This window comes from Galeopterus variegatus, unplaced genomic scaffold (genome assembly GCF_000696425.1).
Source record: "Galeopterus variegatus unplaced genomic scaffold, G_variegatus-3.0.2 Scaffold8760, whole genome shotgun sequence".
NCBI lineage: Eukaryota > Metazoa > Chordata > Mammalia > Dermoptera > Cynocephalidae > Galeopterus > Galeopterus variegatus.
This window is the reverse complement of record NW_007734871.1, coordinates 8,343-23,409: the sequence shown is the minus strand read 5'-3', so window position 1 is coordinate 23,409 and position 15,067 is coordinate 8,343. Positions and strand designations below refer to the sequence as shown.

General features: G+C 48.1%; 1 protein-coding gene across 1 annotated transcript; it reads right to left on the bottom strand.

Moving 5' to 3' along the window:
• Positions 1–4,708: 4,708 nt before the first annotated feature.
• On the bottom strand, positions 4,709–14,729 carry CRX (cone-rod homeobox). Its single transcript, XM_008593141.1, has 4 exons — positions 14,627–14,729; positions 7,955–8,089; positions 6,817–6,968; positions 4,709–5,356 (listed from the first exon to the last, which is right to left on the bottom strand). The coding sequence occupies exons 2-4, from the start codon at positions 8,052–8,054 to the stop codon at positions 4,709–4,711; spliced, it is 900 nt and encodes a 299-aa protein (XP_008591363.1). The 5' UTR covers positions 8,055–8,089; positions 14,627–14,729.
• Between the last annotated feature and the right edge of the window lie 338 nt (positions 14,730–15,067).

The window sequence follows — 15,067 nt, the reverse complement described above, 5'->3', positions numbered from 1 at the left end:
AGAATATTTCCGGCACCCCAGACAGGTTTTCTTTTGTCCCTCTGCAGTAAATCCCATTGGCTGCTCCCCAGCTCCTGACAACCACTATCAGCTTTTTGCCCCTTATAGTTGTGTCTTTTCTAGAATTTTATATGCATGTAATCATACAGTCTGCACTGCTTGGTTCCCAGTTTCTTTCACTTGTGACTGTAATATGTATCCATGTCGTTATGTATACCGGCAGTTCGTTCCTTTCTATCTCTGAAGCATATTCTTTTGTATGGATGCACCACCGTTTGTTCATCCATTTACCTGCTGACGGACACGTAGATGATTTCCAGTTTGGGGCCATTATGAATAAAGCTGCCATGAATGGCTCAAGTACAAGTTCAGTTTTAAAAAAAGTTTATGTTAAGATAAATGCTTAGAAGCTAGTGGGTTCCCTCAGTTTGTTAAAGCAAAACACCAAGGTCCAGGGTTCAATCCCTGCACTGGTCAGCCAAAAAAATAATAAATGCTTAGCACGATGTTTTCAAGGTGCATCATGTTGTAGCATATATCAGCACTGCGTTCCTTTCCACAGCTGCGTAATACTCCATTGTATGGATGTACCACGTATTCATTATCCACTCATCAGTTGATAGACATTTGGATTGTTTCCATCTTTTGCTTATTGCGAATAGCTCTGCTTTGTTTGAACACCTGATTTCTGTTCTTTTGGGTATATGCTTAGGAATGAAATTGTCTGGCCACTATCTAGTTCCAGAAATTTTTTGTCACCCCAAAAGGAGACCCTGTACCCATTGAACAGTCACTTCCCACTCAGCCATCCCAACTGGACCCGGGCAATCACTAATCTGTTTCTTGCCTCTATGGATTTGCCTATTCTAAATATTTCATATAAATCATACAATACGTGGCATTTTGTGTCTGGTTTCTTCTGTGAACATACTTAATGCCACTGGATTACACACTGTAAAATGGAAAAAATGGTACATTTTATGGTATGTGTATTTTACCACAAAAACAAACATTTATTGAGCTCTTACCATTTATCAGGCTTCAGGACCAAGTGCTGAACATAGTAACTTCATTTCATTCTCTTGAGGTGGGTCTTCTTAGATGCTCCATGTTACATGTGGGGAAACTGAGGCTGGGACAAATGAATCACCCAAAATCAGATGACCAGACTTGGCTAAGCCAGGCTCGGGCAGCAGGTCTGTCAACCCCACCAATCCTGCATTGGACTCCCCCATCCTCCCCAACACAAATCTTAATCTGGCACTCAGCAATCAAGAGAGATGAAAGCCGGGAAAGATGACTTAGAGCTGGAGAAACAGAAAGTTGGAGGCAAGGAAAAAGGGAAGAGAGGGAAAGAATGAAAAGGACAAAAATCCAGCAAAGAGAAATGGGGACCTAGGAGTCCAAGAGACAGTCAGGAGAAAAAGAAGGAAAGAGAGAGAGAAAAAAAAAGAGATGTGAGAGAAAGGATGACACTGAGAAGCTGAAACAGATCCAGGGAGACAGGTAGAAGGTGAAAGGAAAGGAAGAGGTGGGAGAGACGGAACTGCAGGTCAGAAGCAAAGAGGCCGGGCTTTCCAAGGCCGGGTGTGATTCCCAGTGCTGGACAGAAGTCGCTCCTTTAATGTCCCATCCGGCCACCGAGGCAGGAAGCATTATCACTGTGCCCTGTAGAGAGAAGGACTGGGAAGCCTGGCAAGGTCACAGAGGGGTGGGGGCTGGGCGTGTGGACCCGGAGCCCATGTTCCTTCTTAATTGGCTTTAGGGAGAAATCAAGGAAAAGACGGTGATGAGGCAGAGAAAGCACATGGAGGGACCCAAGTCCCCAAAACACCTGTATCTACCTCCCCCACTCTGTCCCTCCAGGAAAAAACATGGAAATTAAAAAAAAATCACCCAGACTTTAAACGGGATTCAACATTTTAATCACGTTCACTCTGTGGGTGGCCAGGGAAGGAGGACCTGGAATGCCAGTGGGTGGGAACGGGGAGGACACGAGGTTGACACAGAATGAAGGGGGCTCCTGGCCTCCTCCTCATGTCCCCACTTGCCTTCACTCCGTTCCTGGCTTCAGGAAGTAGAACATTTGATATCTCCAGGGGACAACTGAAGAAACAGAGCTCAAGGAGGCTGGTCCAGGAAGAGGAACGTGGAGCCTCCTGATCAGACTCAACTCCTCACTTTTGTCACCGCCTACAGAGGTCTTGGAAGACCCCAGCATCAGGGACTTGAAGTCTTACCCCGTCGACCTGTGACTGGGGCCCCCCAGCCTCTATGACCTCCCACCCTCCCCAGAACATTGCTTCCATCCGTCCAGCCCTCCCTGATCCCCACATCAAGCTTCCTTTGGATTGTCTGTGCAAGACATGGCCTCCCCATGAATGGGGAACTCTGTGGGCGGGGCTGGGGGGGATTCTCGTCCACACCTGAGTCCCCAGACTCCACCACAGAGCCCAGGAGTCTGCAGAATGAAAAACTAACACTGGATTCTTGTCCCAACTTCTGCACAAACCCAGGGCACAATGTCATGTCCTCCCTAAGCCTCCTCTGCGAATTCTGTCTGGATCCCCCAGCCTCCACCCCAATGTGTGTCATTTTCCTGTCTTCATACTTTGTGTCCCACACCGGACTCTGAGCTACTCCTGGATTTGATGTCCCAGAGCCCAGCATGACTCAGGCCCATGAGAGATGAACAAGTTGTGTGTTGAAGAAAGCATCTTTGTGGTCTCCAGTGATCACAGTGTGTCCCTCCGTGGGGACTAGGCTGTGTGGACCTCTCCTGGGATGGAGCTGGAAAAATCATGACACCTACCCAGTGTCTCTTCACACCATGCCTTCCTGCTGATGTTGGGACACTGGTGCCAACTTGTAACCTGCTCCTGAGCACAGAGGGTCCACATCTCTTCCCAACTCCAAGTTCAGTGACCTCAGGCTGATAGCTTGAAATCAGCCACAGTGGGAGTACTTACACCATGGAAACTGGCGAACGCGACTGATCAGGACTTCGCTCTTCCTTTGAGGGCCACTTGTTAACCCTCTATCAGCACACCACTACCTGCCTGCTCTACTTCCGTTCACCCCATGCCTTGAGAAATCCACTGATGAAAAGCTCTGGATTCCTGCCTCCCCCACCCAAAAAATGAAAGGCGGACTCAGACTGAGGAGGCAGGGGCCAAAGCACCAAACTTCTAAGAGTGTCAAAATACCTGAATCCTTCTTCAAATTCTCACAGTGCTTGTCTGTGTCATTGTGGGTGAAATTGTATTTCAAGAAATAGTGATGCTGCTCCAGGAAAAATTCCTCAGGCCAAGCTCTATTTTCCAATCCCACATCAAAACTGAAAATAAGGGCTGACCGTTAGCTCAGTTGGTTAGAGCATGGTGCTGATAACCCCAAGATCTAGAGTTCGATCCCTGTACCAGCCACACACATGCACACAACCCCGCACTGCCAAAAAAAAAAAAAAAAAAAAAAAAAAAAAAAAAAAAAAAAAAAAAAAAAAAAGAAAAAGAAAGAAAGAAACTGAAAATAAAAAAATCTAAGAGGGAATATATATATGTTTGATATGTGGGGCTGCCTCCAAATCCATTTCTCTGTAACCTCTGTCTCTTGTATACTTATAGATGGGAAGCCTGTCTCCTCTTTGAAATGCCCACAACTATAGTTGGTACACCCCAATTCCACAAATATTTGGGTTGAATTCACTTTTACAATATCTTAAAACAAAGGAAAAAAAAGGTAGATATGGAACAGGTAATTTGCCTTCCATTCTCCTACCAAATATGTCCATTCCCAATGTGCTGAGTGAATAAATGACAAATTGTCTTTAAAAAGAAACTAAGAGAGGGGCCGGCCTGTGGCTCACTCGGTAGAGTGCGGTGCTGGTAACACCAAGGCCACGGGTTCGGATCCCATATAGGGATGGCCGGTTTGCTCACTGGTTGAGCGTGGTGCTGACAACACCAAGTCAAGGGTTGAGATCCCCTTACCGGTCATCTTTTAGAAAAAAAAAAAAAAAGAAACTAAGAAAAAAATATACATATGTATGTATATATTATATATATGCATGTATGTACATGTATACATATATATATATCAAAAAAACCCCCTAAACCTACCATGTAAGCCTGACATTTGTGAAATCTGTAAAATTTCCAAATAAAGTTTTTAATGTAGCTGTATAATTGACCTAAGGTTTCCTGATGGGGTCTCTTAAAGCCTGTCTTTGGAATTTCTAGAAGGATCCCTAGCTATATGCTAAACAAGTGTCCAAATGGAAAGTTCAGGAATCAAACCTCCCTACCTATTTGTTCAAGGGCACATGATTCTGACCTAAACGTGACCCCCAATCAACTACAAGTTTGGTTTAATTTCTTCTCGGGGCAAGTTCTCAGCACCAGTTTCTGGACTCTGGGGCCAATGGTCTAATGCACCAGTCACAATTGTGCCAGATGGTGTTGGGGTTGAAAGAATTACTAAGACTTGTTGAGCTGTCCCAGGAGAAGGAGGAGCTTCTCCCTAGTGGGGAAAGGGGTGGACTGTGTTGAGCTAAGCTGCACATGAAGCCAAAGAGGCCACAACCTTTGCAAGGATTGCTAGTTCCTGTTGTCTTCTCAGGGATGATGTCCTGGGATCTAGGCTGCAGGGAGGCAGATGTAGACAAGAGAGGGTCCTGAGGCCAGACGGAGAGAGATGCAGAGAGCATCTTCTACAAGATCTGAAACTTCCAGGCACTCTGATCCTTGTAGTCCAGAGGATCCATGGGGTTGTAGGTGAATTTCCAGGTGCCCGTGGGGTCCTTGAATTCCAAGCTGTCCACAGGGCTGTAGGCGCCATAGCTCTGGCCTGACAGGGAGGTGGGGGACTGTGCCAGGGAGGGTCCCACAGAGGGGCCAGAGAGGGGACTGAGAGCCGGGCCCCCCAACTGGGGCACAATGGGAGAGAGGTAGGGATCCAGGCCACTGAAATATGAGCTCGGAGACCCGTATGCTGAGGGGGACGAGCAGAATGCAGAGGCTGGGGCATAGGTCATGGCATAGGGGGCTGAGGTCAGAGAAGGCCCTGAGGCCACTAGACCAGCCCGCTGGGCCTCAGGCAAAGGAGATTCTGAGGCTGGACTCCAAATGGACACAGTGGCCACTGCTGTGGTGGGGGAGCCTGAGGGGCCAGGCAGAGGGGGGCTGTAGGAATCTGAGATGCCCAGAGGGTCTGGACAGACATCTGTGGAGGGTCTTGGGGATGTGCCTGCCTTCCTCTTGGCAGGACGAGCCTTGGCCTGTCCCCCTGGGGGCTGCTGCTGCTGTTTCTGCTGTTGCCGCTGCTGTCTACATTTAGCCCTGCGGTTCTTGAACCAAACCTGGGGGTAAGAGGGGAAATGGGGTGTGTAAGTAGAGAAGAGGCCCAGAAGAGCCCTCGGGTGCCCAGAAGTGATGTGATTATTGATGAGAGGTGCCAGAGTCACACCTCTCAGTTTCATCCAATTATGGGGCACCTATTCATCCATCCAGTCATACATTCATGCATGCCTAAATGCATACATACAAACAAACCACACATGCATTCATTCATTCAATCACACATACATATAATCATGCATGCACATACAGATTCATCCACGCAATATGTGCATACATGCATGCAATTATATGTGCATTCATTCATTCAATCACACATGCACATACGTGCATACAATCAGATATACATGCACCATACATGCATGCATCATACAAACATACATTCATCCATCTAATCATACAAGCACACATTCACCCGTCCTTCCAATCATACATACACATGTACATACATACACTCATACATACATAAGTATGCTCATCCATTCATCCATTCCACTGTGCATGCATGTATACATACAACTGTACATATATGCATACGTCGTACACTCATACATCCATCTAATCATTCATACAATCATACAAACACACATGGATACATTTACCATTCAATTACACACACATGCGTACATTCATCCATCCTTTCAATCATACCTACACATACACGTACATGCAGTCCAACACACATACATGCATTTTCCACCCACCCACCCATCCATCCATCCAATGGTACATACACACACACCCATCCATCCGTCCATTCACCCATTTAATCAGTTAATAAACATGGATTAACCATCTTCTACTACTTTGGGGATACATCAGTAGAGTTGACATTCTAATTGGGAGGGGTAAATTCTATATAAACAGTAAATATGTAAATCACAGTATTTTATAAGGTCATAAATGCTATGGAGGAGACAGTTGAACAGGACAAGGGGGAGCAGTAGAGTTAGGGTGGTGGAAAAAGACCACCATTTTGTTTGACGTGGGGGTGGGCAGCTGGTGGGTATGGGGATCTGAACCCTTAACTCTGGTGTTGTCAGTGCCACTCGCTATCAACTGCCGTTTTAAACGATGTGATCAGTGTGTGTCTCATTGATGGATAGGGTGACTTGACTGATTGATAAGCAAAGACATGAACAAGGTGATGGAGCAAGCCCTGTGGTTATCCGGGGAATAAGCATTCCAGGTGGAGGGACAGAGCGTGCAAAGGTCCTGAGGCAGGAGCGCCCTTTGCAGGCGTGTTAGAGGAAGAACGGGAGGCCAGTGCAGCCGGGCGGAGTGTGAAGGGAGAGAGTGCCAAGAGGTCACCGAGATAACGAGAGTAAGGCGTTGTCAGGCCGTGTTGTGCCTATAGCTGCTGCTCTGCCACCTCTTCCCCCTCCCCTCACTCGGGTCTGAAGAGGGCCCGTGGGAGGTCACAGGGAGGGTCCGGAGGGGCTGGGCAAGCAGAACGCCCCACCTGGACCCTGGACTCGGGCAGGTTGATCTTCAGGGCCACCTCCTCGCGGGCGTACACGTCTGGGTACTGGGTCTTGGCAAACAGGGCCTCGAGCTCCTCCAGCTGGCTCCGGGTGAAGGTGGTCCTCTCCCGCCGCTGCTTCCTCGGGGCGCCTGGGGCGGGGAGCAGACAGAGGACCGTCGGGTGACCCGGGTCTGCCGGCGTGAGACCCTGGTTCTGGGCGCAGGCGCAGCTCATCACCGCGCTGGGTCAGGCGTCCCACGTTATGCTGATTAGTCACCCCCCGCCCCCCGGGTGGAGCCTCGAGGGAGAATTCAGCATCGCCCGGTTCACCCGAGGCTCGGAGTTCAGCCCTGAGGTTTGGTGGGTTTGGAGTTCACGGGCTCTGTGGCCATGAGCCTCTTGCCCCAACCCCCTGGAAGTGGCTGTTCTGATTAGTCCTCATCAGTCCCCTCGCACTCAGATCCTGTCCCCTAACGTGCCTTGGAGGGTCCTGCCCCACCCTGAGGGGAACGAGCTCCAGCCCCGTCTTGGAGGTGTGTGAGCTGTTCTTTTCCTCACTTGTTTCGTCTGTTTTCGGTGGCTGGTCAGTACCGGGACCCACACCTGCGACCTCAGTGTTGTGTGGCTGTGCTCTACCCAACTGAGCTGACAGGCCGGCATCTCTCCCTCCTCTAAAATGTCTTATGCACTGTGTGAGACATGCTCAGTGGACACATACACCCCTGATAGTCAAGCATTTCTAGCCTAGAAGAGTGGCAAGTCCGTATAGTTCAAGTTCATGAAAGAAAGAAAAAAAACAGCTGAAGAATAAGGCCACCAGTAGCCGAGTGCTCACTTCTCTTAGAAATAAGACTTTGCTAACAGGTGCACTTTCCTCTTGGTTCCCCTTCCAGATCATTTCCCCTTTTCCTCACCCCAGAGGCAACCAATATCCTAATTAATGTCTAGGAACGTCCATATGTTTTCCTACATCCCTAAGTGATATGTAGCCATGTTTTGCATTTGCAGATGAACACATAGGGCTGGAGTATGGCCCCAATGTCACCTCTCTAAGTGCCTTCTTCCTGAGAGAAAGGGACCCCAGAGATCTCCAACAGATGGGCCAGCCTGGGGTGGCAAGAAAGACTGTACTCACTTGGGTAGGGCACAGCCTGGTGCATTAAATCCACACTGGGGCCACTCAAGGCCAAGGCGTTGACAGAATAGTGCGGTCCCGGGTTCATATATGCCATCATGATCTTCAGGGACACTGGGGCCCAGGTCAGGGGGCCTGCAAGAGAAGATGGGGGTCGCTTAAGCATTCTCCAGTTACTCACCCAGTGAGGTTCAAATCCCACCTCAGTCTCTTCTTAGGTAGGTGACCTTGGGCCATTTATCTCACATGTCTGTGCCCTAGTTTCCTCACCTATAAAACGGTTTTCTGCTTTAGGTTGTCGGACCTTCATTGAGACTCTGTAAAGCAGAAAGCTGATGCCATGGTGGGCCTCTTATGCCTACTCTAGCCTTCAACAAATCTGATCCTGCCACACTCCCTTCTCCATGATCTTTTCTTTCTGTGACCACAGGAAAAGGTGTTCAGCCTCCCACATAATCAGGGAGAGTACAGTGACCAACTGTTCCTGTTAGCCCAAAATGGAGGGTTTCTTGGGATGTGGGACTTTCCTGCATGTAGGACTTTCCGTGCTAGAGCCAGAACAGTCCCAGACAAACTAGGATGCTTGGTCACCCTACGAGAGAGTCACATTAAAACTACAGTGACTGATGATTCCCTGTGATCATTTTTGACCTATCGGGTTGACAAAGATAAAAGAGGTTCAGCTTCAGCGCTGGCTTCAGGGTGGAGAAACAGGCTCTCCTGACACAGGTCAGTAGCTGTGCAGATTGGAACAAAGTGCAAACATTTATCAAAGTAAAACACCTCTTTCCCTTGTCCCAGCAATTCACCTTCAGTGTGTACCTCAGTTGCTTTGTTGGAAAATGAGAAGGAAAACAGCATTTACATCTTTAGGTTGTAAGTTGAGAGTTAAATGCATTAATATTCCTAAGGTACTAAGTGCCACGCAACTGTTGGTGATGACGGTGGCTGTCATTTGCAAGCAGATGTTTGCGTAGACTTTACACTAGGATTTTGATGCAGCGTATTTATAATTGCCAAAATGTGGAAGCAGCCTATACATCCACCAAAGAACATATGTTAACTACATTATGTAAATTAAGTACATTATATTAAGTAAATTATGGCACATCCATGCAAGGGAATACTATACAGTTATTTGAAAGTATAAGGCTGCTCTCTACAGATTTTAAAAGATCCCTAGTATATAGCTAAGAGAAATTGTCTTAAGCTTGGCAATAAGAGAAAAGGACGACCGCGTGTCATTTCCAAGTCATCCTGGCACCTCGTTTAACAGATCCACCCAAAGATTACTTCACTTTCCACTTTCTAAGGGACTTTGCCTTTGTTTATTTCCTTTTTTTCCTCTTTATTTATTTATTTATATTTTGCACCTGGCCAGTACAGGGATCCAAACCCTTGACACTGGTGTTATCAGCACCACACTCTAACCAAGTGAGCTAATGCCCAGCCCTATTGTTCATTATCGATTAGAGCCCAGATTCTGACAAGGTAAAGGGCAACTTCCAGAAGTTTGGTTGTAAATGATTTCTCTCTGGTAGAAGACATAACTTCTTTTTTTTTTTTTTTAAAAGATGACCGGTAAGGGGATCTTAACCCTCGACTTGGTGTTGTCAGCACCACGCTCACCCAGTGAGCAAACCGGCCATCACTATATGGGATCCGAACCCGGGGCCTTGGTGTTATCAGCACCGCACTCTACCGAGTGAGCCACAGGCCGGCCCAGAAGACATAACCTCTAAGGTTACAGCTTCATTGCCTTGTAAGTCTTTAACCAATTTTGTATCTAATCTGGCAAACTTTTTTCAGCACATCTTTCCTGAATAACTGTATTAACTTCTGTTCCTCAAATTCTCCTTGGAAACAGCTGATTCCTTCATTAATAATAATAACAAATAAATATTTGACCTGGGCTTGTTATGTATGTGTCTGAGAGTCAGGTTTTTAAATCTTCTTAATCACACTTTGACAATAGGGGTGGGTGACTGTGTGTGTGTGTATTAGATATCATATATGACCAAATTATATATAATATATATTTATTATTACAAATAATTATTTGTATTATTATATATTATAAATATTATAAAATTATAATGTTTATTATATAATATGTATTCAAAGGAAAAAGTGTGGTGCTGAGCAGTGTATATAGTACACTCCATTTGTAATTTTCAAAACAGGGCAGTGATTTTATACATATATATATATAATATATGCTTGTATATACACAGAAAATTCCTGGGGAAAAAACAGTAACAGTAGCTGCCTCTGGGAAGGTATGCCGTTTCCATACCTTGTTTTTACAGTTTGGATTAGTTTTTAATCATGCGTGTTATACCTTTTTAAAAGCAAAAACAATGAACTCTCCAAAAACCAAACAAAACATGAATACCTTTGCAAGGCTCCCCATTGCCCTCATTACAATGGCCTCAGAAAACCTCTCGGCCTCTGCAGATATTTGTATAAGCTGTTTCCTGAGCCAGAAATGCCTCTCCCCCGGTCCAAAGGCCCCTTTCACCAGCTAACCCCTTCTCCTCCTCCAGATCTCAGCATAATTTCCCAGGGAAGCCATCCCACATTCTAAACTGGATCTCTCTCCCCCCTCTCTCTCTCCCTCTCTCTCTCTCCCTCTCTCTCTCTGTCTCTCTGTCTCTCCTCTCTCTCTTTCTCTCCCCCCCCCATCCTTCAGGACATAGCATGTATTAAATAACATATTTATATGTTGGTTTACCTGTCTGTCTCCCCAACTCTATCAGCTACCTGAGTTTAGGAACTGGGGGTACCTCAGTCCCTGCTGTGTCCTCAGCACCCCCAATAAGTATTTGAAAAATAAGAAAGTGAATAAAAAATGGATAACATTTATTTTAGCTCCCACCTCCTCCTTCCTGTCATTTCTTTGACCTCTCATCAAGGTCAGGGGGAGGTCTACTTATAAATTGAGGTTCTACTGTTCATTCAGTAAATATTTTTTGAGTGCCTACCCTCCTCTAGGGACTAGGGATACAGCAAGAAATAAGACACACAGTATCTCAGTTCTCATGGAATTTAACTTCTAGGTTCCAGTCAGAGAAGCTGACAATAAACAAAGAAACAGATCTGTATGCTTTCAGAGAGTTTCAGGAACTCCAGGGAAAATAAAACAGGATGATATGATAGTAACCGAGTTTGGGGTGAGGGCAAGGCATCTAATTAAGGTGAATAAGATCTGCGGTAGAGGTTTTCTGGAGTCTGGGATCATTTTGTCTTGGAGGAGAAACAAGGGGTCCTGTGTGACCAGAGCACAGTGATCAAGGGAGAAAGTAGAAAGATTATGTAGGACCTGATAGGAAAGGTCAGCGCATAATAATAACAATAAAAACAGCAACATTATGTCCTAAGAATCAAGTTGCCTCCAAGGTAACTCCTAATAATCCTTACCCCCTGGTATTCACACCCTTGCATAGACCCCTACCACTGAGGAGGGCCGATGTGTGTGACCAACAGGATATTGCAGAAAAGAGGGTGACTTCCTAGGGTAGCACTTGCTCTGAGAAGAGCCATCTCCCATGTTATGAGGACGCTCAAGCAGTCCTGTGGAGAGAGGCATGTGGCAAGGAACTGAGGCCTCCTACCAACAGCCACCATGGAATCTGATTCCTCAGCCTCAGTCAAGCCATCAAAGGATTTCAGTCCTGGTCAGCATCTGACTACAACCTCATGAGACAGCCTGAGCCAGAGTCATGCAGGTTAGCCACTCCTGGACTCCTGTCTCTCAGAAACTATATGAGATCCTACATTTTTACTGTTTTAAGCTGCTAGATTTGAGGGCCGGCCTGTGGCTCACTCGGGAGAGGGCGGTGCTGATAACACCAAGGCCACAGGTTTGGATCCTATATAGGGATGGCCGGTTTGCTCAGTGGCTGAGCGTGGTGCAGACAACACCAAGTCAAGGGCTAAAATCCCCTTGCCGGTCATCTTTAAAAAAAAAAAAGCTGCTAGATTTGGGGGTAATTTGTTACACAGCTATGGATAATTAATACACAAGTCTTCGCCATGCAGGATGTAATTAAATCCTTAGCACAACCGTGGAAGGTAGAGGCTGTATTACTAAGATGCTTACATTTTAAAGATGAGAACATCTTCAGGCTCAGGCACCGTGGCTTGCCTGGGTCACACAGCTCACTGTGGGGACCTGGGATTCCAACCCTGGAGAATTCATGAAGGCCCTATTCTCCCGGTCCTGTAACCTGAGTTCCCTCTGTCCTCTCCCAATTCTCCAAGGAACAATAATGTTTAATATGAAACTCCAGAGAGTGGAAACAGGGAAACTTGTGAACTCGCCCTGCTAGGGACGACTTGCAGAGCTCAGAACAAAAGCTCCACTTCTACTGTCTTCACCACCACATCTGCACCAGGTCACCCTGCCAGGCAGTTGACCCCGTAGGAAAGCCTAGAATTCTCACATCAGGATGACCCCATTCTGCAGGTAGGGAACCTGAGCCTGAGGGGAGGGAAGGTACTTGACCAAGACCAAGCAGCTGATCATGATAATGTCCTCCAGGAACTGAGGGTTTTCGTACTCATTAGGCATCTAGTAAGTGCTCTGCAGACAAGATGTCGTCAAGAGTAACAAGAAAAGAAAAGAAAACTTAAAAAATTAAAAAAAAGAATAACAATAAATATAATATCAAACATCCATTGAAACTTTTCTCTGGGTTTGGCAGCAAGGTAAGGCAGCTGGTGATGCACAATCTCCAGGAACCCTTCCCTCCACAGACACTCGGCCAGTGCTTGTGTGCAAGACCTCAAGGAGCCCAGCAGCAGCAATTCTCCTTCTCAACGGGTACTGACAACGAACCTGACAGCCACCCAACACCCGCCTGGCTGAATTTCAAGGCAATGATGTTTCATGGTCCCAAAGGGTGGAGTGAGGGAGACCTAAGTCCCTGTCTTGGGACCAATCTATGAGGCCTCAGACTGGTCCTCAGAGCTCCAGGTGTTCGGCATCCCTGGACCCCAGGGTCCCACCTGAGCAGGTGTTCTGACAGGTGAGGCCTGTATGATCACACCCACTTTGTGATCAAACACAAAGATAATCCCATTCTACAGATGGATAAACCGAGCCTGGCAGGGAGGAAGGTACCCACCCCAGGTCAGGCAGCTAATGACAATAAGGACCTCCAGAGGTTACCACCTGCACAGATACTGCACTAAAGGCCTTGGGAACAGATCTGAGTGAACGGCAATCCAGTGGAAACTTCCTATAAGGCAGATCCTACTGGCATCCCCACTTTACAGAGGAGGAAACTGAGGCTCAGAAAAGCACAGTCCCCAGTCCCATTATGCACATCAGCGGCAGAGCCAGGACTGAAACAGCACCTGCCTCCCGGGCCTTGCCCTCCTGAGCACCAAGCCACACGGCCTCTCAGGACACTCACCACAGCCCCACGGAGCTCAGATGTCCCTTTCACAGAGGAGGGGACTGAGGTTGGCAGAGGTCCCGTCAATTCCTGAGGTCACGTGGGTGACGAGTGGCAGAGCCAGGGATAGAATCCAAATCTCTCGGGCCCTCGAGTCCCACCCTTGATCCTCACATGTACTGGGGTCCCCAGAAGTGGGATGGGGCCAGCCCCTCCCCTGCCGTCATCACAGTCCAGGCCTGTGACACGGGTTCCCCATGGCTCATCTGGCTGGATCACTGTGGTAACTTGTCATGTCCCCACTTTGCAGATGAGGAAACAGAGGCCCAGAGATGCCACGTGAAGGGCCCAAGGCCACACAGTGAGCAAAGGGCCGAGTTTAAACCCAGGCGCATGTAGCTCCACGCCAGCCCTTGACGAGACTCCCCGGCTCAGCCGGGATCACCCTCTGTCTGCAGCTCCCGTCGGCTCATCTGTCTGGGGGGACTAGGAGCTGGGGTGATTGTACCCACCACCAAATACGGGACCCAGGAAAGCCAGAGCTTCTAGCTGCTGTGAGGGCCCCAAGTAATCAATCCACTAGCACCATGATCCCCCAGTCATTACATTCCTGGCCCCCTTGGGTGGTCTCACATTCTACCCTCTCCCCTCTCGCTTCCGCCACAAGACCTTGGCCCTCCTTGTGTGTGTCTCTTCAGTCCCACTTCTGCCATCCATCCCTTCCTATATTCAGCAAATATCAGGCAAACCCCACCACATCCCAGGCACTGGGAAGAAATCAAGGTTCAGCGAGGGAGACAGGTAATTTGTGGATAAACGCACAAATGAAAAGAAAATTTTAGGCAGTGATGAGTTTTTAAAGAAAATACAACAGGGAGGGGTGCTAAGAAGTTGCCTTGGAACAGCGGTGAGGTGCCCCATCCTTGGGTGCCATTAGAGCTTGATCAGATCAACCACAAGCCACCCCGGCCCCTCCGGTGTCCCTCACGCCATGGCCAGTCCCCACTGTCTGACTTCACTCCCTCCTGCTGCAGCTATAGCCCAGCCCGTATCCCCAGATGCCAGGACAGAACCTCTGTCCCACCTGTGATTGTTCAGCAAACGTCACACGCTTCTTCTTGTCATACCCCGTGCCAGGCACTGAAAACACAGCCATGAATAAAACAGCCCCAACTTCTGCTCTCTCCTCTCTCTCTCTCTCTCTCTCCCTCTCCCTCTCCCTCTCCCTCTCCCTTCCTCAGTCCCCTTCGCCTCTCCTGCAGACACTCACCTTCAGAAAGGAGGGATGGGGCTCTCCTGGTGGCCCAAGTCCTGGACAGAGTTGTCGGACAGCAGAGGCTGAAGGAAGCAGGTCCCCTCACAAGGGGAGATTTTAAGCCCAGGCTGGGAGTGATGTCATTTGCCATGGCCTGGATCTCGGAGGGTAATCCTGGCCAAGGTGGGGGACTCGACTGGGCACCAGGAGGTGACATTGGCTGGGAGGGGGAAGGGCACCGTCTGCTTAATCCCCTCTTCCCCCTCCCCCACGACATCTTGGCAATTAGGACTGACGGGGAAGGGAGGCCCCAGCTCCTGCCAGTGACCAGAAGTCCCCACCCCTCAGGGAAGTCCTTCCTTAGGTCTAACTGGTGTCCCTCCAGCTTTGTTGCAAGAGAGATGCATCAAAGAGAAAGGAGAGGGCCGGCCCGTGGCTCACTTGGGAGAGTGCGGT

Coding starts and splice junctions, on each gene's coding strand:
- CRX (XM_008593141.1), bottom strand. CDS start 8,054: ATGATGGCATATATGAACCCGGGACCGCACTATTCTGTCAACGCCTTG. Junction 6,969..7,954: donor CCAGGCTGTGCCCTACCCAA/GTGAGTACAGTC, acceptor TCCCCGCCCCAG/GCGCCCCGAGGAAGCAGCGG. Junction 5,357..6,816: donor TGCCCGAGTCCAGGGTCCAG/GTGGGGCGTTCT, acceptor TCTTACCCCCAG/GTTTGGTTCAAGAACCGCAG.